The sequence below is a fragment of the Ooceraea biroi genome, chromosome 3 (assembly GCF_003672135.1).
Source record: "Ooceraea biroi isolate clonal line C1 chromosome 3, Obir_v5.4, whole genome shotgun sequence".
Taxonomy (NCBI): domain Eukaryota; kingdom Metazoa; phylum Arthropoda; class Insecta; order Hymenoptera; family Formicidae; genus Ooceraea; species Ooceraea biroi.
This window is the reverse complement of record NC_039508.1, coordinates 6,000,728-6,027,786: the sequence shown is the minus strand read 5'-3', so window position 1 is coordinate 6,027,786 and position 27,059 is coordinate 6,000,728. Positions and strand designations below refer to the sequence as shown.

General features: G+C 40.8%; 2 protein-coding genes across 4 annotated transcripts in view; both read right to left on the bottom strand.

Moving 5' to 3' along the window:
• Window positions 1–505: 505 nt before the first annotated feature.
• LOC105277500 (KRR1 small subunit processome component homolog) lies at window positions 506–1,772 on the bottom strand. The gene has a single exon (XM_011335890.3). The coding sequence runs from the start codon at window positions 1,673–1,675 to the stop codon at window positions 659–661; it is 1,017 nt and encodes a 338-aa protein (XP_011334192.1). The 5' UTR covers window positions 1,676–1,772; the 3' UTR covers window positions 506–658.
• Window positions 1,773–9,116: 7,344 nt separating this feature from the next.
• The window catches only part of LOC105277497 (POU domain protein 2), a 120,691-nt gene continuing 102,748 nt past the window's right edge, over window positions 9,117–27,059 (bottom strand). For all 3 annotated transcript variants that reach the window (XM_011335885.3, XM_011335888.3, XM_011335886.3), the window contains 6 exons: window positions 21,307–21,426; window positions 15,822–15,964; window positions 13,726–14,091; window positions 10,765–11,087; window positions 10,288–10,584; window positions 9,117–10,159 (listed from right to left, as the gene is read on the bottom strand). In XM_011335885.3, the coding sequence (XP_011334187.1) occupies window positions 9,904–10,159; window positions 10,288–10,584; window positions 10,765–11,087; window positions 13,726–14,091; window positions 15,822–15,964; window positions 21,307–21,426 (1,505 nt within the window). In that variant the 3' untranslated portion in view covers window positions 9,117–9,903. The remainder of the gene's footprint in view (window positions 10,160–10,287; window positions 10,585–10,764; window positions 11,088–13,725; window positions 14,092–15,821; window positions 15,965–21,306; window positions 21,427–27,059) is intronic.

The window sequence follows — 27,059 nt, the reverse complement described above, 5'->3', positions numbered from 1 at the left end:
AAAGCGATTTTGGATATATCGAAAAATAATCCAGCGGCAGTTCAGCACCCGCTACTTTCAAATTACAATAATTTTCGCGACGAGATTTGAAATGGCGATTGCATGGAATCGAGCAAGGTACTAGCATATTGAAGACTTTATATACTTTGACTATATACATAAAATATCGCGGCCGAGAAAGCAGAATTGAAAACGGAAGTTAAACGAGGGGTATGATCAATATTAGAAACGTTATATCTTTATTCCGAAGACACGTGTAAAATTTTATTTTATTTTATTGATGTTTTATAAGAGATATCCGGCGAAATTTTACTCCGTAAAATTTAATAACAGAATATGTCACGGGGGGAGAAGAAGAGAGAAAAATATACATACGACAAATTCTAAGTATATTTGTCTTCAAGATGGTAAATACTAAAATTTTCTCTGCTCTATATTTTGCAAATGTAAAATAATTATATAAATATATATGTTAAGAATGCAATACCACGGTAATTATAAAAAGTTTTTCTAATAAAATAACGGACTATTCCCGTAAATTTATTAACAGGAGTCATTCTTTCGCACAACACTTTACATATCATTCATGGTATGTACTTATTAACATGAATAATTATATTTATAAGAAATGTCCATCTTATGTTGCACTTTGACGTCGTCACTCTGTTTTACGTTTCTTCAGTCCTTTCTGAATTTTTTTCTTTATTTCCTCAATGTCCATATCACTGTCCGTAACTTTACTTTCAACAGGTTTCTCTTCAGGTGGCACAAACGCCTGTGCCCTGCGCTCCTGCCTTCTCTTGGTCGCCTCTTCGTGCCTGGCCTCTTGTTCCTTCTTCCTCTTCGCTCTCTTCTGTTCCTCTTTCAAGAAGTATTCACCAGACGCCATCTCCTTGTCGAGCTTACTCTCCTGCTGAGGCGGCGGGAATGGCGTGTATGGTTTCTTCTCCTTCTTCTTCTTCGGCTCTTTGCGCTTACTTGTGTTCTTACTGTTATACTTGGGAAGATATCGCTCCCAATCCTCGTTCTTCAGATTCGGATTTTTGGCGAGCTCTCTTTTGATCATCAACGCCTTGAGGCTATAAACTGGGTGAATATTGTTCATGGTATCCTCTACTATCTTTCTCACTTGCTGCAGACCCCTGTATGGACCCAATGCCGATACAGTTTGGCCCTGGACCACGATGTAGCAGTTAGTGAGCAGCTCAAGGGATTTTAAGTTACATCCATTTGGTCCAATAAGCCGTTGCCTCCTCTTGATGAACTTCTCCTTGTTCCTGACGAGTGACGAGATCTTCACAACATCCGCGCCAACGTCGTCCTGAAGAACTCGCATCGCCTGTTCGAAGGGAACTGAGCGAGCCATGAGCTTGATCATGTCACGTGCCTTGACGATGATGTACGGATCCCAGGTCTTCCTCGTGGTTTTCACTGTCATGCTACCCTCGAGAAGATCCAGCTCGGCTTTCAGGTGGTGCTCGACCAACGCCTTCTGCACCAATGGCCAATGTTCCTTCAAGTACTGCTCCCGATACTTGGGAAACATGCTGGCAAACGAGCTTTCCTCCAGCAGACGGTGCGGGTTATCCTGTTCCTTGAACTCTGGGATTTTTAACGACCACGCATTGTCAATCCCGGCCCTCTCTGTTTTCGACTTTTTCTTCGCTCTGGGCATCCTCGTGCGATTGAGGTCTGTTTTGTAGGTTATATTATTGATTCTTTTCGTGCACAAATAATACGGCCGAGAATACAGTAGCGCTCTACGCACATAACCTCGTTGATCCGAAAGCGCCATCATTCAGATAGAGCTAAAAGTCGTGACTAGTATTATCGACAGCAGGAACTGAAAGCTGTTTCGAAGCATTTTTATCTTCCCGACTTGTCGGTAATGTCAATCACGATTTTTTTAGGTAAACAAATTTAATTATTTAAAGATTTAATGATTTAAATTAATTTAAAGACATAAATAAAAGAAAATAAGTATCTTCTTCGTTTCTTCCTTCTTTTAAACAGAAAATTCGACATTGTCGAATCATATTGCAATATATGCCCACATAGAAATTAGCATCCAGTGGATGTCCATGAAACCTCCATAGCTCCATGGGACATCTATCTCCACGATAGACGTCAGATGGACGTCTATTAGAGATCCATGATACCTCCATAGCTCCATGGGATATATATCTCCATAGTGGAAGTCAGATAGACGTCCATTAGAAGTCCATCCTATCTCCATAATAGATGTCCTCTACAAATCCATTGCAGATGTCCATTAGACATCCATTATGGATGTATAATAGATTTATTAAACATATAGAGTATTTCCAATAAACTAATATTTAAGTTTCATTATTAATTACAATTTTTCAGCTAATTTTGTTTAACATTTAGAAATTCACAATATTATAGAATTTATTTTTAATTATTAATAATATATGTATATAATTGAAGTTATTTTTACGTAAATTTACATCCACCGAAAATCTGTAATGGACGTCCATTAGACGTATGTCATGGAGATTCGGAACATCCAGTAGAGATCCACTAGACATCCATTAGACGGCTACTAGAAATCCATAGTTCCGCCTTGCACGTCCAGTGGATCTGCATTAAGGCAGGAGCACAAACTTTTGCATAAGCGCATAAACAGCTGCATAAGGAATTTGATTGGTCCATTTCCTTATGCACATGCTTATAGACCAATCAAATTTCTTATGCATCTTTTTATGCGCTTATGCAAAAGTCTGTGCTCCTGCCTTTAGACGTCTTTAAAGACGTCTATTAGACGTACCGTGGATCATTAATAGAAGATTCACGGAACCTCGGTGGACGATTAATGTACGTCCCATGGACCATTAATGGAAGGTTTATAGAGCCTCGATGGACGACTAACCGACGTTTCGTGGCATCGCGGTTCCATGAAGTTTCCATTAATGATCCACGGAACGTCTAATAGACGTCCACCGATGCTCCATGAACCGTCCATAAATGATCCACGGATCGTCGGTTAGTCGTCTATCGAGGCTCCATGAAACTTCCATTAATGATCCACGGATGTCTAATAGACGTCCATCGATGCTCCATGAACCGTCCATTAATGATCCACGGAACGTCGGTTAGTCCCCAGGCAGCACATGTTAGTCTAATATATGTTTCTTAGACGTATCTAATGTCTAAGAAACATAAAGTACCATTTAAGAAACGGTTTAAATAGAAACCGTTTTTAGACCTAACTTTAAAAACGTATTTTTCACGTTTCCACAGAAACGAAAAATGTGTTTTATTAAATTGATTCAAAATTATATAATTAATATAGAAAAAAATAGTAATTTCTACTTAATTTGCGAGTATTAATTATTTTTACATCATACGTTTCAATGTACTCGATTATGGAACAAGAGACAAAAATCAACATAAGTGTGTGTGTGAGATTCCCGCCTCTGATTCACCAAGCGACCGATAGATGGCTAGGCCAGGCGTGACGTTCACGCAAGAAACATTTGCGTTATCACCTTATAAATAACCATCCGGAAAACCGATCCAGTACTCTTTTCTTCTTCTTTTCTTTTGAAATCATTATTGCTTGAAGTGATATCTCATTCCAAAAGAGTGAGATTTCACTACACGAAATTTAGAGAGTAATTCATAAAATATAAAATCTAGTTTTTTTTACAAAAATGTGACTTAACTCTGTCTATCTTTGAGGCACTGATATATAGAATTGATAAATATTTTTCCGATGGTTTCTGAAACGTTTTTTCCCGAAAAAGAAACGTTTCTCTTAATGTTTTTTCGTTAGACATTTTTCTCCTAAATAAACGTTTCAATAAAATGGTTATGAAACGTTACGTTAAAACGTTTATAACGGCTTTGAAACCAATGTGTGCTGCCTGGGTCGTCCTTCGAGGCTCCATGAAGTTTCCATTAATGATCCACGGAACGTCGGTTAGTCGTCCACCGAGGCTCCGTGAACCCTCTATTAATGATCCACAAAACGTCCAATCGACGTCCCATGGACGTCTGTGAAGATGTCTAATGGAGGTCTATTGGACGTACGCAAAGCGGAACTATGGATTTCTAGTGGCTGTCCATTGGATGTCTAAAGGACGTCCACTGGATGGTCTGAACCTCCATGACAGACGTCCATTGGACGTCCAATGGAGGTTTTCGTTTTATGTGGGTGTAGATAAAAGTAATAAAATTATAATTTAAATCATTAATATGAAATTAAAGAATTCAAACTTATCATAAACGTTTAAACATTGTACTTAAAATTGTTAAATGACACCGGGAAAATAGAGATATATATTATCTATGATCCAGTTTATTATACAATTACAATATTCTTCGCTAATCATATTGTGATAAATAATAATCGTAATAATCGTAGTATATCTAGATAACACGAACTATTCACGACTGATATGATTTTATTTATACACCATTCGGCATTCTCGCTTTCTCTCTCTCACTCTCATTCGCTCTCTATCATTCCTCCCCTTTTACTCCCTCAAAAATTGCCCTTTCGTCAAAAAGTGAAAGGTGACAGCAGCACAGACACGCATTAGCAAGGAATTTTTTCTAATTATTACAGTCGGCTGACGGAAAGATTCGCGAGTCGCGACACCGTCGTTCGTGACCGCTCGACAATTCTTTAGTCGATAATTCTTAGTACAAAATAATCAAACGATCTTTTATTCTCGTTTGAACGCGATCTCCGATCGTCGTAATACGTTTTTTTAAGAACTGTCATACCGTGCTCCTCGCGTATTATTACCCTTACACGATTATGTTATGCGCCTTGTGATAACGTGTTACACACATCGAACGTTAGTAAAATCTATTAGTAATTCTAGAATCCTTCACGAAGACATTGCGAAATGGATACTCTAAATTACTAAGTGTGAGGGTGCAAGATATGTCGAAAAAAAAATTAAGAATTTTTGTACAACATCGCGAGGTGCTGCACGAAACTATTTACGAACACGGTACAAAATTTACAAAACGCTTGTCACGTATTATATATGTTACAGTCACGCTTCGCTAGGTATCTCATGAAGTACAAAAAGAGGTGAGTCTTATTAAAGCAGAAATTAAATGTCTTAATATACTTTTTTTATACGGGTAGGTTTTAACTCAATCTTCCTAATTCGGTACGTGGCACCGTTATAATTCAAAGTATCCAATTCGGTCTTACGTCGACAGTACAAACTCTTCTACGAGTAATCGACTAATTGGTATACCCGGAGCTTTGTAGCTTCGCTGTTTTTTCCCCTAATTACTGAACATCTAGGATCATCTTAAGCCAATTACATGCGGATGGAAATAAAAAGCAGAAAAAGTTCCTCTCGGTAGTTCTCCTCATTTATCTACCACGGTTTTTCTATCCCCTGCTGAATACTCCTAAATTGTCGTGTGAATGGATTTTTATTATTTATGATAACTGGTAATTCATTGTTAATAACGTCAGTCGCGCTTCGACATTAATTCGAAGTTAAGAATCGATCGCTATATCTCTGTAATTCCGTTTCTCTTATTCCGTCCGCACGTAAATTGGCTTTACGCATGTATATATATACATACATATATATATATATATATATATATATATATATGACGCGTTGGAATATTATTTATCTACTATTAAATCGTATGTACAGGTAGTATGTACAGAGTAAACGAGACACAGGACGGTAGGAGAAAGATGCACCTCTGTTGCAATGATTATTCGTTGCAACGATCAAACATAACGGTCTAATGAATGAAACTAACGAATAAATATCCACTCGATGATTCATGCTAATTATAGTTTAATTTTGTTTTATAAGGACATAAACTGAAATCGTGACTGTAGGAAATAAAGGAGCGGGTCCACAATAAATTAAATAAAAAGTGTTCTGATGTAACTAAAATCTCTAGCATTTTTATTCTTACATAATAAAAGTTAAAATATAATGAAATAATATAATAATAATAATAATAAAAGAATTATTTGTGAATGCAACTAATGCAGTCAGCAATAAGATAACATGTCTCTCCACTCACGCATCGCATCAACATATCGAACGTGCGAAGTCAAATCAATCATCGACAATGATTTTGCACCGGGGCGGGGATTATGTCTACATAAAATGTATCTTATACATTAACATGGTATATACACTCTTATCCTAATCGATTATTTACAAGTACTCCTACGAACAAAAATCGAAATCCTTACCCCCGTCTCCTTTTTGTTCCGATTTTTTCGCAATCTATATAGTATTATCGATCGATTATTTTTTTCGTCGCTCATCATCGTCGGTCCGCGTATCTATTTAATGAGTGTGCGACTCTAGGAACTCTCTCTTTGTTTACGTTTCTCATTTTATTCTAATTTATGTAACCCGGCTTCTGCCCGCGCGCGCGTATTCGTTGATGCCCTTGCTGCAGCCTGGTCCACGATATTGGGAGTAGAAAATGTAAAAATTGGAACTAAAATGAAAATGAAGTGGAATGAATCGAGGAGAGATTATCGAGCACGCCAGAATTTGTATATGCATACCCCAATAATTCACACATTTCTATTGTATAATAATTTTTTTCCGTGGTTTACGCGACCACGATTGAGTTTATTAAAACAAGAAGTAAGAAAATAAAATAAAATGGACAAAATGAGATAATAAAAATCTAAGCTCTTTAAATGTTCACAAAACTTCCGAAGCTCCGCAATTATTCCTGATTACTGATCGTTGAAGGATACGTTGTACCACTTTTCTCGCGAGATTGTTGCATCGCCAAACCACCATCGCGTAATACTCTGAATACCTTTGCATTATAAGCTACTTCGCAGCGAAACATAAATATACACTGGCACAATTTCATACAAGATATTGAATTGTATATATCGACAATTTGACAACGTGTTTTCCCTCAGTGCAATTACGTACGGTCATACAAAAGTAAATCACTGCTCGCAGACGCGTAAAAAATCTCATAGTAATTTACAGGACAAGCAACGTCAATTTAATAATGGTAGCTATGTGTGTGACGATTATGACATATATGTATAATATATAGATGATGATAAGAATGATTCATGACAATCGTAAAGACCGTACACTACTAAGAATGACATAATACACATTGCTAGTTTTTAACGATCCGATGCGATGGATCTTTCTTACTATACACATATTATGTACATTTCCTTTTTATACATTCATTATATTCTCACGTACGCGTACGCGTGTATGTGTATGTGTGTATTTGTATTCGCGTATCTTTGTATCTGTTTGCACGATTATACATACAAGTAACGAATATACGATGGTACATTCGATACCTATGCGCCGTTACAATATATAATTGCTATCTATTGTATACATTTATATTGATTCTGTACGTCGATAATGAAATCTGTGCGCACGGATGGATCTCAGAAATAAGTATATAATTGATATATCACGGTATCGTTTGCTACACTCCGTCCGTTTATATCTAATATCATAGCCGTTTATTAGTCACCGAAAATTGATTGCCATGGCAGGTCAATCATAGTAAGCGTAAAATATAATTTAATATAACGAGACTCGCAGCAACGTTTGCAGAATTCTATTTTGCAAAGTGAAGAAACATTTATGTAACAAATTTATGTATTCACTTTCAGGTAAAGAAAGTAAAGTGCAATCTTCAAAACCGATTTGACGTATTTCTTCTGGTTTTACAAAAAAATTATGTTTGTAGGTTTTCGAAAAAAAATTATTTTCCTAAATAAGGTATTTTAATTAGTTTATGTAATGTTTGGAAATCACTAAAATGTTACGTTCTCGTTACTTGTCTGTAACAGTACTGGAAAATATTGTTCATTAATTGTTTGTCACTTAAATCAAAGTAACATTTAATATGTCTCTTCGGCATCACGTTAAATTCTGTTTTCTTCATTCATTTTTCTTCTTTATGAATTCTGCAATTTCTTTTACTTTTCATATTCTTCACGCATTTTGATAGTGTTTTGGTTAGCATGTTCTAATAGTAAAATTATCGACTAGGCGTGAATGTTTTATATTTCAGAGAAACGTTGTAATCCTTGCTCCTTGCATATAAAGTATTAAAACCTTTCAAATCTGCGGTACAGCAATTGCAAAATGCAAATGTATATGAGCATGTTGTTATGCCCATTACTCGTCGCATTTGAAGAAAAGATAAAAACAATGTCTATTTAAAGAAAAATATTTGAGCATTTAATTAAAAATTTACTTGTATTTTATCGCTGTTAGTCACAACAGCTCATACAAACAATCATTTATAATTGTCTCATTATTTCTGCATTACTGTTGACTTATAGATAATATATTTTCCATCTAATGGCTTCTTTGCGTACAACTCAACATTGATTTTAAACATTAAACATTATTTACAAGAATTCGACACATGTGTTAGGTTGTTGTATAATTTCTATTATATTGTATTATATTTATATATTATTCGTACGATTGTCTTCGACGTGCAATCAATTATTATTAAAATTATTAAAATTGTTTCTGAACTGCGCTGCTAGATTGGTTGCATATTACCTAGGATAAGTTTTACTGGGCGATTGCTCGACGTGAGCGTCACTCTGTCTTTGCTGCTTACTGAATATTCAACAGAATGGATAGAATGATACTCGGTGTGAGCGCTAAGTGGAACGCACTCGTAGCAGCGCAGTTCAAAAAACAGATCCAATAATAATTTACTGCGCGTCGAAGATAAGATGCGCACGAAGTACAATAGAAATTAAGCAACAATCTCAATATATATTATATAGATAGTGCATACCATGTATACTATAGTATTACAGGATTTTGCATAAAGTATATATGTAATCGTATGTACAATATATATTGCCTTCAGATCGTAAACTAAAATCTTATTAACTATCACTCGCAATTGGGAAAAAAGTTTTTATCAAGAAAGTGATTCGTCAATCGTGACGCTACGTTGCCGTCGAAACTTTTGTAAAATTGTTTTTATTTCTCTATTCACGAATGTGTGTGTGTATGTATGTATGTATGTATGTATGTATGTATGTATGTATGTATATGGTATAATTTTATATGTTTTCTAAACGTATATAGCAATACTTATTATACTTTTTATATATATATATATATATATACAATAATACACTTTGGCATAAATATATTATAATGTTTCTTATATCAAATCTATTCGGGATATAATGCTATTCGGTATCCGGCACTGCGCGTGGACATCACATCTTGCATTCCCAATATCAGTCAATAAATTCGTATCTAAACTTACATATATACAGCTCTTTTATATGGATATGTACGATGTACGTGCATCAACACGTCTACATATAAACAGAATACACCGTAATGAATAATAATATACTACACGAGTCCAGAGTAAGTCGACATTGATTTCCTTCAAAAACAAGGTCCAAACAACTCATTCCCGAATATTTTAAATTCTCATCATCTCTGTTGATCAGTTGTTCGTTACGGTGCAACCTGCACTTACACGATGTATTAAATGTTTTCGTAACTATTTAATTAAGTGTTTTGTTCTCACATATATTTTGTATATATACCTGCTTGTTTTTTCTTCATTTTGCACTTGTTACTTGCAGACAATAAACAAAAAATATACTCAAAACAGATCACATTTATCCAAAACAAAAAAAGAATTATTTTGCTTAATTCTCGATTATATATCTCATTGGTTATTGTAAAATATCTTCAAATTGATTGCGAGGATCATTTTTAATTACGTTACTAGCTATTGATAGAATTCCGGTAGATTACACAAGCGTCGTTGGTGCTGATGATGCTGCTGCCGTTGGGATTGTTGTTGCTGCTGCTGCTGCTGATGTTGAGGGTGATAAAGAGCTGCAGTTTGATGGATTGCTTGCTGATGTCACTCGTGGCTCTTGCCGCTCAGCGGATGATAATTGCTGCCTGCCGAGGCCACCAACGCCAAAGGCAAAGGTGAGCTCAAAGGCGTCGAATGAGAATTGAGCGAGTGTCCCATACCGGAAGAATGCGTCGTAAGAGCTAGAGGGCTACTGGATATGGAACTTGCAAGGGAAGCAAACATCGAGGGCGCCGGGGATGCCATCGTTGGACTGCCCATTGCCGCCGTTGGCGGATTAATCCTCTTTTCTTTTTGCCTCCTAAAATTCAATCATGTTATGATTGAAAAGAACAAAACTAAAAATTTAGTCTAGGATGTTACATATATTAGAAAAGAAGATAAAGATAGAAACACATCGTTCCATAATCATATCTTAGTAATGCTTACCTATTACAGAACCATACACGAACCACTTCTTTCTCCATTCCGAGGCTTTCTGCCAATATCGTTATTTCTTCGGATGTGGGCTTTGGATTTTGGAGAAAAGCCTTTTCCAAAGCTACTCTCACAGTCGTTTCTATCGACGTCCTCTTCTTTCGTCGTCTACCAATCGCTTCTGGTGTGGTAAGTGGATTCGTGAGAGAGTTCGGATTGTTCAAAGAATTGTCAGCATCTTCTAGCCACTTTTGTAGCAGTGGTTTTAACTTGCACATGTTTTTGAAAGAGAGGTTCAATGCCTCGAACCTGAAATTTTCGATTTTGTTTAATTTACAATCAATAATATGCCACTTAATCAGGTTCGATATAATTTAATTAAAATTGTACGTAAACTTTCTATATTCTCTTCTATTTTTTACGACGTAAGTCCAAAATTTATAATTGTCACTAATTTATTTATAATTTAAGCTAATAATATATATTTACCTGGAAATCGTAGTTTGGGAGAAATCGTTACCATAGAGCTTGCCCATGGCGAGTCCCACGTCTCCTTGAGTGAAACCGAGCTTGATTCGTCTTTGTTTAAACGTCTTGGCAAACTGTTCAAGTTCTTCGAGATCCGTTGTTTCTTCTGGCGAAGGTTCCAGCTTCGGCTGTGGTGCTTTTACTACCGGTGACATATCAGGTGTTGGTGAAGATTGCGATCTTTGCTGTGTCAAACTTCGCCCTACTAAGGGGTTATTGCTATGAAGAGCTTGCTTCTGCAAGACCTGTAACTGCTGAGCTGCCTGTGCTACTGCTTGATGTACCTGAAAAATTTAAATATTTAATTAGTACAGGTACTACAATTCACAAAATTCATAAATATATTTACCAACATACAATATTCAAGTTAATTAAAATAACTATAACTGCTCGCAATGAAAAAACTTTTTTCAGAAATATAAAGAAGATAAAATTGTATCAGAACTTATAAATAAGTCTCGTAATTAAAAGATATACTACTGTTCATATCTATTTATATAATTTTTACACTCGTCATTCTTAAATGAAGATAAACGTTTCTGTCTTTATTATTTTCAATGTTTCGAGCGATGAATCGTGCGCCACGTGTCGAGCTCGTGCACAGGTACTAAAAATATAATTCTAAGGGTTAAATCTGTCCGATCGATTATCTTCACCCTTTCCTCAGCCATGGTACTCGATTATGGGAATAAGGGGTTCGCGTCACGGGCACGGTATCCGGGATCGGAAAGGGTTTTGGATTGGTCGCGTGTCGCTGGCATACGAGCAGCTAGTTTATGCGCATTGTGGCCGCGAAGACACCCTACGGAAACGCCTCGAGTTGAGCCACGTGCGGGATCAACCGCACAGGTTATCGTCTACAATTCCAAAGCACCCATCTAACTTTAAGCAGGATTGAACTCCTTCTGTTTGCGATACGAACAGCACCAAAGCGAGAGAATTAATTTACAGATATCTTAAAACACTTCATACATATTTAATTAAAAAACTGCGATTTACCGAAAATAATGTATAACACTATACTTTATGCAGTGTAATAATCTTTCTGATAGTTAATTAATTGATAGTTCATTTAATATTCTATATACATGTTTATATTCGTAAGCCGGTTCCACTAAAAATTGCAATAAATATTGCACTTATTGTTATAAATAATTTCAAAATTTAATTTAGCAAGAAATTTTGCATTAAATGACTCTTCGGCGATCAGAATAAAGCGTGGAGGAAGTATCGAAATGAAGAAATTAAATGTTTGTTGCGGCAGATAAGTCACAAAAGCCCCACACGTGGCGCACGTATGTAATCATCCGCGAAGGGGTTGTTCAGGAAAAGGGCAGGTTGTATTCGTTGAAACGGTTTTCCGACTGAAGAAGGTCGTGTGCCCTTTTCTTAATGCTCCGCGCGAATAAAAAAACCGAAAGGATAAGAACACGCGGAGAGAGAATCGAATCCTCCCGTAGCTCGGGAGGGGAAGAAGCGGGGCGCAAAAAAGGAAACATCCTGGCCACGTGTGAGGTAACAAAAGGCACCCCATGGCAAGGTGCCGAAGGGCCTTGTACCTACCATCTTGTAGGACCGTGCGGTATCTTTCAGGGGAGAGAGACAGAGAATATCTGCGTAGGGCCTTACAGGCCCTACACGCAAATACGCATTATACGTGTGCACGCACAATAAACCTATAATACACACGACGGAGACGCGGGTGCCCATTAAGTGTGTTAAAGCTCGAAGTCGTTTTGTTGATTTTTCCCGGAGACTATAGTTGCACGCGCACGTCGTGACCGGATTCTATAGGCATTTTTTCGTAAATGCAGAGCCCGGCCCATTCAAATCGCTCGCGAGAAGGGCCGCACGAACGTGGGGAGGAGGGTGCGCATCCAGGAAGCGGGATCGTTTTTCAACGTATCCCCGGATATCGGCGGATCGATTCCTCTTCTTTCTGCCGATCCGAAAGATCCGACGGACAAATAGTGAGAAAATCGTGGAACGCTCCTTTCATCGCAGAAACGCATGCTGCGAGACGACTGATAAATATGTCGCTTCTTTTCCGATAATCCTCAAACGCGTCTTGCGCCATGCATGAAACGTGATACTTATCGGGGAACATCAGGAAATCTTTTTGTATGCATTTCCCGGGACTTTCTCTCGGTTATTATATAGTCTGTGTGCATTTTTATTGCTTTTTACATGTAAAAGCGCGTGTTTCTTGGAAAGAAGAAACCGAAGAGATCGTTTATAATACTGTAACTGTGATCAGATTTGAATATTTTAAAGTTCAACCTCTTTAGCAAAATCTTTTTTATCTTCGTACATTTAAATTAAAATTTCTTTAAAAAAACGAAGTCTCGAGCACAATTTACCGAAACACTTTTCCTCAAAATTCTTTCTTTCTATTCACAACTTTTGTCACAACTGTTCTTTTGTGGGGACAAAAATATATAATTTGCCTAGTTATGAAGCAATTGCGGGAAAGCTTTTACCTAAAAGTCATCGAGCACTATTCTCAAAGACTTTAATGCGGCGTAATGGAGCGCGAAATTCGGCCGTGATGCGGTTGCAAGTGTGGTGCTGTCCGCGCGCATCGCACCGTTGAGCCTAAACGAGAAGCCAGCATCCAGGGCCCCTTTGTGCCGTCGCCAGACGGCTATCTCGACGTTGAATCGCGAGAGAGCAATCGCAAAGAATAAGACGTTCGCTCTCGCCGGATCTGCGCCCGATCAGATAGCACGGCCAGAACGTCGCTGCTCTCGGATCCTCTCGATCCTGCCGACGAAATCGCGTCGGTACGAATCGTAATTCGGCATCGAGCAGGTACGTAATTTGACAGAGTTAGCTGTCGGTAGAACAATGAACGTCGGAGATCGGAAATGCACGAGCTCGCTCTACGCTCACGTTACAGGGAAAAAATTTGCACAAACTTACGTGATTCTGCAGAAAGAATTGTGCGTGGGGCGTAAGTTGCGACGTCGTCGACGTCGAGTTGGCTTGCTGAAACATTGCGTATTGGTGCAGCTGTTGCTGCAGCGATTGCTGCTGTTGCTGTAACGTGGACGCGAGCGCTTGGATTTCCTGGGGCGCCAGTGCCCCGAGAGCATTCTGCATCAACAGTTGCTGACTGACCAGCTGAGCAGCCAGACTTGCCTGCGAGCTATTATTGTTCTGCTGGCTAGATGCATGTTGCTGCTGCTGTTGCTGCTGGCTGCCGGTGAGTTGACTGCTAACCCCGGAACTCGGCGACGATGCACTGCCGCTAGTGCCGCTGCTGTTTCGAATTGCTATATCTGTAACCTGAAATAACGTTCACCGCTTGATCTTCATGGTTCTTCAAGGTTCAGAATGTTAGGTATATATAAATTTCGCTCAAGATATACAGCTCAGGTTGTAGCAAACGTGTGTCAGCATTTAAGCGTCTTATCGTATCTGATACATCATCTTTGAGAGATGACTATCAACTTAAGAAATCAGGATCACTAGTCATCTTTACTGCCAATGAAATGATACGCCGACGATCCTTGCGTTCTACGACCGGAAGGATTATCGTTTGAGATCATCAAGCGAACAGTCTTTGATTGCCCCGAAATGCGGGCTACGAGATTTCACACTGTAACGCGGGATCGGAGAACACAAGGAATCAGTCCTGACCACGCAAAGAGAGTCACCCTTCCTAATATTACTGAGTAAATTCGCCGTCGAACAAAGCCGTGTTTACACTCGCCCAGGTCAGGATATTGGTCACTACGGTCCATCCTGCGCTTTTGTGTTTTGTAAAACTCTCCCTACATCGCCCTCTTCTTGTCGTTCATCTCGCTAGTGGCTTCCTTTATTTATTTGTTAAATATTGATCGCAAACGCTTTTTACGTCCGTCATGCGACGACTCGTAAGAAAAAAAATCGAAAATATGGACACATACTTCTCGAAGGAAAGCATACCGGATATTACACTCCTAAATGGGATTGGTACTGTAGTCGATATGCACGTTTAAGTGACGCACACACGCAACGTATGACAATTGATGATCTGACACAGCATCCTTTTGTCAAAATAAATAACGAAAATACAATCAAGTTGAATTATTGAAGAAAATCTTCCTTTATTGAAGAAATGTTGTTGAAGAGTTAAGTAAGGATACTCATTTAATTATTAGCAATAAGATAAATAATTTGCAAGATTGGGTGACTTATTGGAAGAAATGTTTCTCAGATAAAAATAATTCAAAAATATTATTCCGACAAGATATTTAATAAAATTATCTTTGCCTTTATACTATTATTAATTACATATTATTATCTCTAAAATTTGTCCACGACATCACATCTAATAAATGTAATAAAAAATCAATCTAAGTGTGTAATATTCATAGAATTTTTATATTAAAATGTTTTATATTAAATCTTATAAAACAAGAGATATATTATTGCGCTCTCTGTGCATCACGACAACATCATTCATGTATTATGTTATTCGTTATTAATTTTGACGACATAAATTGTATCGGAAATCAATGCTGATAGAATCATTAACGCATGAATTCCACGACTAAGAAAAGCAATTAATTTCGCTCCAAACACCTGTGGCTTTGTGCACGCAAATAGCATGGCAAATTATTCGCGAATTATACTCGTAAAGTTTGCTGGCGGCACTAAAAGCCACACCTCTTTTCAACACTTTCACGTGCTTCTTATGATCATTATGTGCTATATGTGATAAAGTGCTCTCACTTCTCTCTCACTTACATATTAATTTTATATAAAATACATTTGTGTACACATATTTTTAAGGATTTCTTATTATTAATATAGTCACCATCATCCAAATAATAAATTTATAAAATATTGAAAAAAATATTTTACATATATAATATGAATAATCGTTAAAAATTATGCAATTAAACTTTTCAGTGAAGAGACGAAAGAATTTATTAAGTAATTAATAAGAATTTAAGGGAATGAATGTATGATGAGCAACATGCACAAGAAATGAATAAAATAAATAAAAATAAAGATAAAAATTTACTTACCAGGTTAAGAGCTTCCCTATCAGTATCCAAGCATTCAATACCAAGTCGTGTGTCCGTAATATCCTGTATGTCACTCGCCGTACTCCTATCATCACCGCTAAGATCGACGCCATCAACGTCGCTGTCAACGTGTAAGTCTTCATCTGCAAGCAGAATCACATCAAAACGATTTAATGATTTATTTAATATTTTTTACGTCTAATAAATATTGATAAATCTTTATTAGAAACCCACGAAATCCGTACTTTTATTATACTCTCAAGATGCAGCGTGACATTAATTATTATAATTATTGAATGCAATATAAGTTTACGATTACTGGAACACATTTTCAAATTTCGTACGAAGTTATTATTTATCGAGTTTGTTAAAAAGAAATCGCGCTGTCGCCGTACAATCGTTGTTGTTCTGCGCCCTGTATTTCTGATGATGGTGGTAACGCGTGGGGGTGGCGGTCGGCGTGCTGGTGGCATGAAGACGCATATCCGCGAAAATCATCCTGGGTTCCTCTAAGAAAACCATTATAGCTGCGTCTCTTTCGATCGCCGTCCCTACATCGAGACGTGACGCGAGATCCAGCACGATGGTCAATCTCTCGCACGAACACGAACAGGATCGCGCTCGGCGATCCCACGTTGATCTGCCGATCGGCGCGATCTCATCCCGCTGCGGAGTACATCGCGACGGAAAAAATTATACACTTCGAGCGGAAAAAAAGTCGCGTTTACTGTCCACCTCCTCTTGCGTGAAATCAACCAGTGGCCGAACACAAGAATAATTAACGTCGTGTAATCAGATGCAAACTCGATTATCATTCGTTATATGTAAAACAGCTCATTAATATTCGGACCTCCGCGATCTATCGAAAAATCGGTCCCACGAATGAGGCGGGTCGAAGATCGCCTCAAGTACCGAAGATCACCGGTAGCGCCAGTCTTCGTCGACGGACCGATACAGAGCGAATGTCAGAATGACGCAACGAAACAGTGCCCCTAAGGACGCACCAACCCTCCCCACTACCACGTGGCCCGGCCGGGCCCCAGGATTGGTCGGGCGCATCACTTTACGTCGGGCCGATTGGTCGGGACGAACCCTTTAGCCCTTTCGGTGTGCCCTCTCCCCTTACTCGACAGCGGCAACCCTTCGCAAGCATCCATCATCGTATCTTATGACTGTTTTCTCCCTCGCCACCCCTTTGCCGAGCCTCCTTCGTCTCGCGCGCGCTCCGGGGTCGCCGGATAATGGTACGGAACCGATTCGCTGATTTGGAGAAAACGGGCTTAGCGCCGCGATTGGCCCGCACGATTTTTAATAATTATTTCGATACGCTGCGCTACTTTCAAGGGGGATTTACAGCGATCGGCGTATGTCGCGCGAGCGCGCGCACTTTGGGGTTGCACGAAGCAACGAGACTCCTTGTACGTTATCGAGACCAAACGAGGCTTATGAGACTTTTTATATATATTTTCTACACATATCGGTTAACTGATCACAGACTAATGCCAAGTATATGTTGGACGTGGTTATATAGACGTGCGTCAAAGTATTGGAGTTGTATAATGTTCTCCAACTGCCAAAGACTGGAATTTCTTTTTTATTTATATAATGATTATATAATTGAAATAAATGATATATGATATATATGTATATTAAACATAATCAATTCGTACTGTGCTTGTGCCCATATAAAACGTAAGCATAATTTGATAATAATCAGATTATTAATTTTATTAATTATATTTAGTATTAATGACATTGAGAAAATGTGGATTTTGACATTTTCACCATCATCGCAGCAGAATCATCTGCAATGCGGTACAGTTTCTTAATTACCCTTCAGGATAATACGAGATAAACGTAAGAAGACATGGACTAAAGCGAGCAATCAGCCGCGACTAAAGACACAAGAAGGAACCGTTCTCTCACATTTTTGTGGGAAAACCATGGAAGGGCAACAAGATCGGAAGGGGGACGAGGGTCAGCGATGCCAAAAAGTGGAAGTCGCTTAGCCATTTGAAGCCGCTCCTCTCGCGATGCTTTCCCATCGACTCCCGATTCCGGGATAAAAGCCGAGGAGAGAAGCCGAAAATGGAGATAAACGCTCGCGAGAGCCTCGTAAAAACTTCGTTCTGTCGAGGGCGCAGGTGGGGACGATCCTGCGGGTCCGTCGAGGTGCTACCAGGGCCGGGAGCGATCGTTACTGGAGTGGCAGGAGCAGCAGGGATAGGGGGCAGGAGTGGAGGAATTCAAAATCCTGTGAATCCTGCGAGAGCGCGCCGCAACGTCGCTTTTCGGGGGTCGCGGCCGGATTTTCGCTTCTCTCCATCTGCGTTACCTGACGGGAGGATTCCCCTGAACTCATAAAAAAAAGGAGAAAAAAAAGATGCAACAGGTCAGGTAGGATACCTCCGGGAAACGATGCGGATTCGGCATATAAAATTTCGCTCCGCTCGGCACGTCCCATCCCTCTTCCCGGCTGTACATTCTGGGCCCTTTTCCCTATTACGCCCTATCCTCTTACTCTGGCGTTCTTTCTGTTGCGCAGGATGCCGCGGCAGGTACATGCGCAACTCACACGCGGCTTTTCCCTTCCTGTTCCCGAATTTGCATCGTCCCTCCCTTTTTTCGTCGAAAATTACACTTTTTTCCGTGAGAATCTGCGAGCCCCCCCTCCTCGAAACTCCTCGCGAGCGGGAAAGACGACGTTGCCAGCGGGAAGATTCGGTGAAGGGGTCCGTGATTTTTGGGGCAATTTCTACCGGTTTCGACTTTACCCTTGCTTTCCTTTGTACGTTACCGTAAGCGGCGCGTTAAGAATGGTGGTCCGCGTCGTACCAGGTGCGACGTTTTTGATAACGGAAAAGGAGAGAAGCGATTCGAGAATTGAACTACCAACGATTGGACGATTTTCTTTTCTTTGCAATATACACATGCAACTCCGCAGCACGTAACACATAGAATCACACACAAGTGTGCATGATGCTCACGGAGACAGGAGAAGCGACGGTTTTTTCCGTTTTTTTTCCAGCAAGTTCGTGGGCAACCGACGCTTCTCGCTTTCGACGAATCACAGGTGATGATTTTAAAAAACGAAGCCAACGAGTGTTGCGATAGATTTTTTCTCAGACGACACATCACTGGATGCCACGAGAGAGAAGGACGATCGGGAGTGAGAGGTCTAGAGCAACATCAACGGATTTTTAACGTACCTCAGTAAAGTTGCTTGCGAAATCGATCGTATCAGAAAAGAATAGAGCCTCTCAGGTAACAGAACATACATTCCGTGTAAAAAAATATCTGAAAAGCCTATCTGAGTTTCAAGGAAGGATACTATAAATGTCAATGTGGCAATAATTTCCTCAAGAAAAATGTACAACTCTACTGTCGCTTTGACTCGAGAAATAGACTACAACGACCCGGTTATTAGTTCCCAAATGCCAGCGAATGCGCTTCTGCGATCCTCCGATGATCGAACGAAGAGCTATCGGATGCGATCCACCCACCGCCACCCGAGCTCGCACTCTCGATTCGACTCGATATCGAACCGCACGAAAGAATGTCGCTCATCTGGAAGATCGTTATCTCCCAATGGATCTTCTCGACGTCTCTTTGTGCATCTGCATACACACGGACGCACGCACACGGAGAGCTCACGCGCGCATCGCGCGCGGCCGCCCATTGTGTGTCGACGCGGGCACAATGAAGTCGCCCATGCAATTTCGAGCCATTCAAGTCCGTTTAGTGCTGAGCGCGAGTGACACGGTAACCGTCTATCCATCACCCACGCACACTCGCACGATCGCACGCGAGGACACCGCCGTCGAAAGTCGCACGAATGCAACGGACGCACACTGCATGCATGTGACAGGGTGTCGGTGGGGATTGCAGCTGGATGTAGCCAGCCCTCCCGTCCGTTGCGCGTACGTGCCGTTCCTTCGAGAGGTCGAAGGACGCGAGACCGCGCCAGCGACCTTCGCCTCCTCTCCGAAGAAGAGGCGGCTCCTCTTCGCGTGACCCCACGGCGAAAACTGTAATACCCAGCCGACGACCCCGGGCATGAGCAAGATCCTGCCAGATCAGGAGTCACGTCCGTCAGATGATAAACCGGCACGATGGCACACCTGAAGATCCGCCAGCGATAATCACGTTTTTTGGTGAAATCAAAATTGCCGCGGATTGAGTTGTCCAACAGATGGCAAGGATTAATCATAGCAACCCATCGTTAAATCGCAATGGAGGAAATTTTTAATAACGAAGTGGCAGCGTTCCATCTGCTTGCTGAATCAAACATTGCAGGTATGTTCTGATGAGGATTACTTCTGCTAAATCATTCCTCTCACTGTTACCACATAATAGGAACATTTCCTAGTTTGTCTGATTACAATGCGAGAAACAATCCTTAGCACGACACGTTAATGATACTCTGATATCCATAGAAATTAACGTTTGAATTATACATCACTTCTCATGAATAGTGCATCGGAGGCGGAACAAAAATTGTCAGAACGAATTCGAAGAACAAACTTTGCACGAACGGATGATTAAGATGCAAACGCAATGTTCGATGAAACAGCTTGATAAATTTTAAATCATTAAATGTCAACTGTGATGCGATCATTAACGTGCAACAGCATGTTATATTGTCAAACGTGTAATTTTAAGATTGCCGAATTTATTATTGGTAATTTCTTACCGACAGTATAGAATTAAGAAAGCTGCACGTTTATAAATCATTTTGATTTCATATTTCGTATGTTTCATAAACAGTAATCTTCTAGAATCCATTTCGATCAACTCAACCCAGATTCATTCATTCAGGTCGGATATAGGGTTACTCGCGTAAAATCAGCAATACACATCGATTCCATCATGGTATTCCGATTTCACCGAACAGTAGCGTGTATATTCCCATCTAAATTGACGGACTCGGCCGATGAATAGCGGCAGGTGCTTTCTCCGCTCGCGAGCGAGCGAGGAATTGCCATGAAAAAGTTCCATTTTCTGGATGAATTCTGGCCATAGCATCGCAACCAGAATCTCATCCTAACCGGCGGTCTCTCTTTCTCTCCTTATCTCTGTTCATCTTGCTCTTTTTCAGAAGGCATCTCCGTTCCTCTTTCTCGCGCCCTCCGTTCTTCTTCTGTTCGTTCTCTGATTCAAGATGTTTTTGTTCATCAAGGCGAGAATAGCCACCGACGACGAGGGCGTGCTGCCCTTTCCGCGCGATCTACATAAAATATCGATTCTCGAGGCGTCCCGGGAAAAATATCGACGAGTCACGCGGGCCCGATGATGAATCCCTCCTACTGAAACCGGCCCTTCTCGCTTTAACGTACACGAGGCGCATCACAAAAGAGAAATCGTTATTTTCACGGCTCGGTCCGATTTCGCGGTTGCGTCCCGCATTCTCTCCCCGTTTCATCCCCCTCGTTCTCCGTCATACGTTCCCGATCCACCCGCGAGTCTCCGTAATCTCCGTTCGTACCTGAATCTTGTCGTTTCAGTCGTTTGGGTCCTCTTTCCTCGCTTCCTGAGCTTCCTGAGCTTTCTTTTCTTTTTCTTCGGTCATGATGTAATTGATCAGCCGCCCCCGAAAAATTGTAACCTGCGCAGTAAAGTGATATCACAGATGAAATAAATTATTAAAATTCCATTTTTTCAATTGCAAATAATTTCTCTCTTTAATCATACAAAAACTCTTCATTCAATTTTGTCATTTACCGTTTTCCAATCATGAGCTTCATCAAACGCGATTTTCGCAATGCATTGTTGGATTTAGTCTCGTGATTCTAGTACATCTGATTGCTGCCATTTCCGTGACGGCAAGAGATCATGTTTCTATTTCTCGGGTATTAATTTACGGCATACTGGGATCACGATTCGCAGAATAAGACTAGCCAGAACCGATTGGCGTTTGTATCTTTACGCACCATTGCACGTCGGTTTTTCTTCAATCGATGAGATTGAAAACGAAATCCACCGATATCAGAGTTGAGCGAGATCGATTCACGATAAATCGATGAATGTGAAAGATTATTATGTAATATTGAAATCATTTCAGAATTACGAGATATTCTGCCACATCATCCTTTCATTAAAAATCTAACAGTATATAAAAGATTACGCATTTTTCTCGACACATCCAAGTTTTTATTCTACATCCAAATTATGCGAACGCAATCGCTTGCTTGGTTCCTCACTTGACGATAGTAAGTTGACGACGTGTGGATGTTTCTCGTCGTTGGACAGTCCCTTTCCCCGATTTAGTCTCATCTCAGCAAGACGCACCCCTAAGATGGCAGATCGCATTAGAGCCGGGTACCTCTTCTCCCGGGCGTTCTTCTTTCTCGGTCGTGTAGCAACGCGACCGAATGTCTAAGCAGCATCTGCCCTTCGCGTCGTTTCTTCGTCGCCATTCTTACGTAAGGCGACGACAATGCAGCCCGGCCCGGGTTACGGGGGAGGAATTCCCCGGCTATTATTCCCGAGGTATATGCACCGCCTGTCAACCGACTTACGATTTTATTAGGGCCTTACGTCATTCGATTATGCTTCGCCGGGCCCCGATTTTTCATTCAGAGCGCGACCCGAGATTCTTCTATCGCGAGGAAACGTTTGACATAACAGATCCGATCGGTACCTACATCGAGCGTTGATTTATGATTGATTCATATAATAATGCTGATCATTATACGTGGTCTTGGAATTCTTTACAATGAGTAAAAGATAGTACCAAGTACCTGATAAATCAAGGCCCTTTTCGATTATGGAGCGTTCTAACAACTCGCAAAAGGAGAAAAAAGGTAGCACCATCAATAATCCCATCAATCAGACATATTATATGCTCCGAAAGTGTCTTCTCAAATTTGATCTGTAAAAATGATGTTTGCCGGAAATGTCTTGGCGGGAAACTACGAGTCGCACAAGTATCGTTCGGATGCCGGTGTCAAAAATCGCGGCTGTTGCCGCGACAAGACTGTAGAAGCGTACCAAAGGGGAGGATATCAGAGGGGGATAGACAGCGGAGCCAATAGAATAACAGTGTTTCGTCTGGCGTGTTTTGAGCCGGCATTGCCCGGCGGCCTCGGCAAGGGTGACGAAAGAGAAGGGGTGGACTGGTTTTCGAGCGCGGCGTCTGTGGGGTGAGTCTAAAACCGTTAGGTTGGTCGCGTGCTACCGGAGGCACGTGGCCATCCTCCTCTCTGCCTCCCCCTTTTCAGCCGTGTCTCTTCCGCGCACGCGCACATATGCCCAACAGGGCCTGAACAACGCGCGACAAGATGTACGAGTGCCTGTGTATACGAGAAGGGTTTCTTAATTAAAATAAACCGCGAATTAAAATTAACATATTAACCACGGAACATATGATTTGTTTTCAGAATAATTATATTTCTGTCTCCGCATATATCGGACTTTCTTCGTGGAATTTGCCATGAACGTGTTCCTCGATCATCTTCAACTTTCATCGTTATTCACATCCGATTGGACTGAATGACACAGAACTTTCGTTAATACAAAATAGTAGCTGGGGATCACAAAGAGACTCTCAAAACTGATCGTTTTACCACGGCACAAGAATAATCCTGCTAGACATATTTAATTCCGACTCGTTTCCTAATCACAGCCAAGCTATCTTGTATAAGAAACGAGCGCTAACACCGCAAGTATGGAACGAATCTCTAAATGGGTACTACGGATTCCGCCGGCGAATGAGACCTAATTTATTCCGTCCAATTGGGCCGCGGCGCGGCTCGGGGCTATTGATCGACGAAATTCGATCATTGTTGCCCAGACCTCGTATCGACGAAACCCTAAATTAAGAGAGAGGGCCAGGTAAGCAGCGAGAAACGCTCGGACGCATGGCGCCATTAGCCGCGGTTGCAGCACGTTGAAAACATGGTCGATCGCGCGGCAGATGCAGGGGATCGGTATACAGTCGGCCGGATAACAGTTAGGTCGCCGCCGTCATCGCTCGTCATCATCGTGGCCGCACCGTTAGATGAAGGCAATGTGCGAGCCCTTCGGCACGTGCTGCTCGATCAAACGCAGCCGTTACTCGAATGCAGAGTGGTACACAAAGTATGTTGGTAAGCGGTTCAAGTGTATAAAGCTTTGGAAAAGTTCCTAACAATCTCCAAAGGAATAGAAATATAAATCTCTAAACAAATACGCATTTCAGGAACTTTCGAAATTGTAGATTCAAAGGTGCTTTTTAATGAACTTGATAATAAAAAAAATTAAATAGTATTTAAAAGTTATTAAAAGAAGGGAAGAAAACGAGAGAAATATATCAAACGTATCACGATTAACGATTAGAAATGACAATACAATACACACAAGGAGTTGTGTTTCATTTTCTTTGTTATCCGTAGTAAATTTCCGATAAGGAAATGAAACTATGCATATAAAAGAGGAGTGTTGCAGGGGGAATTTCGCGACGCTACCTCGACACCATTCCGCATTCGCACCCTTTGCCCATTCGCATCCGACTGGCAGTGATGTATGATGCGGTAGGCTTCGCATTCTGACCACTCTCTGGGTCTTTTACGAGCAACTTTCCCGCGGATTGGGCGGAATTTGATTTTTAGATCTCTTTCCGGGGACAAAGAGAGGCGGACAATAGAATTTTAAATCGCTAGAATGGAACGGCGAATTGCCAAGCGCGCGCCGCGGAAATTGCAGTTTTTTCTTTGCTAAAGCCGATTACAATATTTATGGTATTTGACTTTCATCGCTTTCGGATACATTATAATCAATTTATTTAGACCGTTGCTGCTAATCTGAGAGCGCTTGTACACGATTTCTCAAAGATCATGCGTTAATCATTAAGTAAAAGTTCTCGAATAAATTTCATTAAAATTTCACTAAAGATGAGATTGTGATTACTAGTGGTTTACTAGAGTCATCTCCAAGCTCCAAGCTGTTGGAAAGTTGGAACCTTCGTCAGTGCGTCGAAAGGAAGAGGGCAACATCAAGATTATTTGAATATTTTGCACTTAAGATTCGTCCTGCGTAGTCCGGGGCAGTGATTGTCGACTTGGCAGTCTGGTCACGTGGCCGGCACGTCATACACGTCAAACCAACCCCCGTGGAAACCGCCCTATTGCGCCTAAGGCCGCCCCGCGGCTGGTCAGCAAGCGGGGCGGCCTGCGAGCACTTTACATTCTATTTTCACGCTGTACTGACCCCGATGTATGCGACTTCCTTAACATATTCGCCAGATATTGCCTCTTGGCACGTGCTACCTACCCAATCGATATTCATCCTCCGTGAGAATGAAAATTTATCGACGTTCTTAAAGCGGCACCAAGATCACGCCGCACTCTCCTCTTCGAATAGTAAGTCACGTTGCGGGCAACATATTTTAACGCTGAATTATATTCGCGGAAGAATTGCCTCTCACAGCGAGAGACCAAAGAGGCAACTTTACAAAGCCAACTGCTGCGAAATGCTATTGTGATTCCGTTATGCACACTTTCTGCTAAGAGTAGTCTGCTAAAAAGTCACATATAATCACGTAAAAATTAAATGCACGCCATATGCCTGCTTTTTTGCAGCTTGTTACATCGGAATTCACCAAAAATACGAGTCTCGATCCCTCCTATCTAAATGTAAAATGCGATGAATGGGCGATCGACGAGGAGCAACTTTTAACGCGTAATCGTTTACCACCTGACGTGTTATAAGCGGAATAGCTGGCTATTTTATGCGTGTCACCGCCCCCGCGGTGTTTTCACGGGACGGCGAGCACCCCCGGATTTTTCTAGGGGTTCCCCGCGAGGCGGACGGCCGTTCGGCCAAGGGGAGCGCACCTAACCGAGTTAAATAACGCTACATTAGCGCCCCGCGCGACACAAGGGCTGTCCGAGTGTGAAATACCCCGCGGCTTATCAGACTCCCGCAGAAGTTTTTTCTTTAGCAGTTTCATGAAAATCGACGTTGCTCACGTGAGCACGGCGCGCCGAGTTTGCTGAGGACAATGTTGCAGAACAGAAACCATGAGTCGTTTTTCAAATCATCACTCGCGCTTAATCGAGCTTGATCTCCGACTCCGCGCAATGGGAAACAATGGGTGAACGCGATTTTTGCGATTTACAGGCATGACTGACTGTTTGTAAGATGGTGAAATATCGCTTAGAAAATGTTCTATTGCGACTGGTTGCGGATAATATTTCTTGAAGAGCACGTTTTAATCGGTTACACTCTGTTGCCGAGAAGTACCAATGGGTATCGGGTATAATTAAGAACACTGTTAAGACGGTTCCGCTCCGAAACGTTGGTAATAAAAATTAGAACGGAGAAAATTGTGTACTTTTCGAGGCTAACACTTCATAAACCCATTAATGTTAACCCACATTCATATTTTTGTTACAGTCGTGATTAAATCCATACCCTAATTTCTATAAATTTGCATCAGAAGTATTATAGTTATATACAAATATAATATTTTTCCCGCTATATAATATTTTATACTTGGATCAACAAGAAAATATTAACATATATAGCCTCCTTCTCTTGTTCCTGAATATTTATAATAGCCTCGCCTTCAGAGATCAGAGCATACTCATCGCCTTTCTGCTATTAGCTTATTTTTTTTTGACCAAACGATTAAATCATTTAAGAGTCTTGGCGCAGTCTCTGGACGAGCCAAATTGGACAGCCGTAATGGATTTAATTATTTCGGCATCTCACTATCGCGATGGTCCATAGCAGATGCTGGTCGTCCTGCAGCTGGTCGTCCCAAGAAGAGTATAACGGTGACGTTTACCTGCGCGTATCGTCCTTTGTCCTTCTGCCACAATTACCAGTGTCTAGACGCGGCCACTGTTCCTCCGCGAAATGACAATTACGTGGCAATAGAATCGGCCGTTTCTCTCGGTTAAACAGCCACCGTTCCGGTCGTTGGACCTCGTTCAATAGCGCGCGTTCTCGCTACTCTCATCTGTTCATATACGGCTGCAAGAACGCCGGCAATCCGATTTCTTTATTTTTCAAATCATAAACTATGCTTGCCATGTCCAAATCAATCGATGTGTGTTGCATAAGCATCAAAATCGAATTACCTATCATCGATCTAAATTTTTATTTTTTACATGAACTACGTATAGTTTTCACTAAAAATTTCGTGATATTTAACTTCCAGGTAACGTCAAAATGAAACATCGTAGAATCAATCAAATCAATCTCCGCTTGGTGACGTATTATATTTTCTCTTCTGCATATCAGAGGTGTGCATGT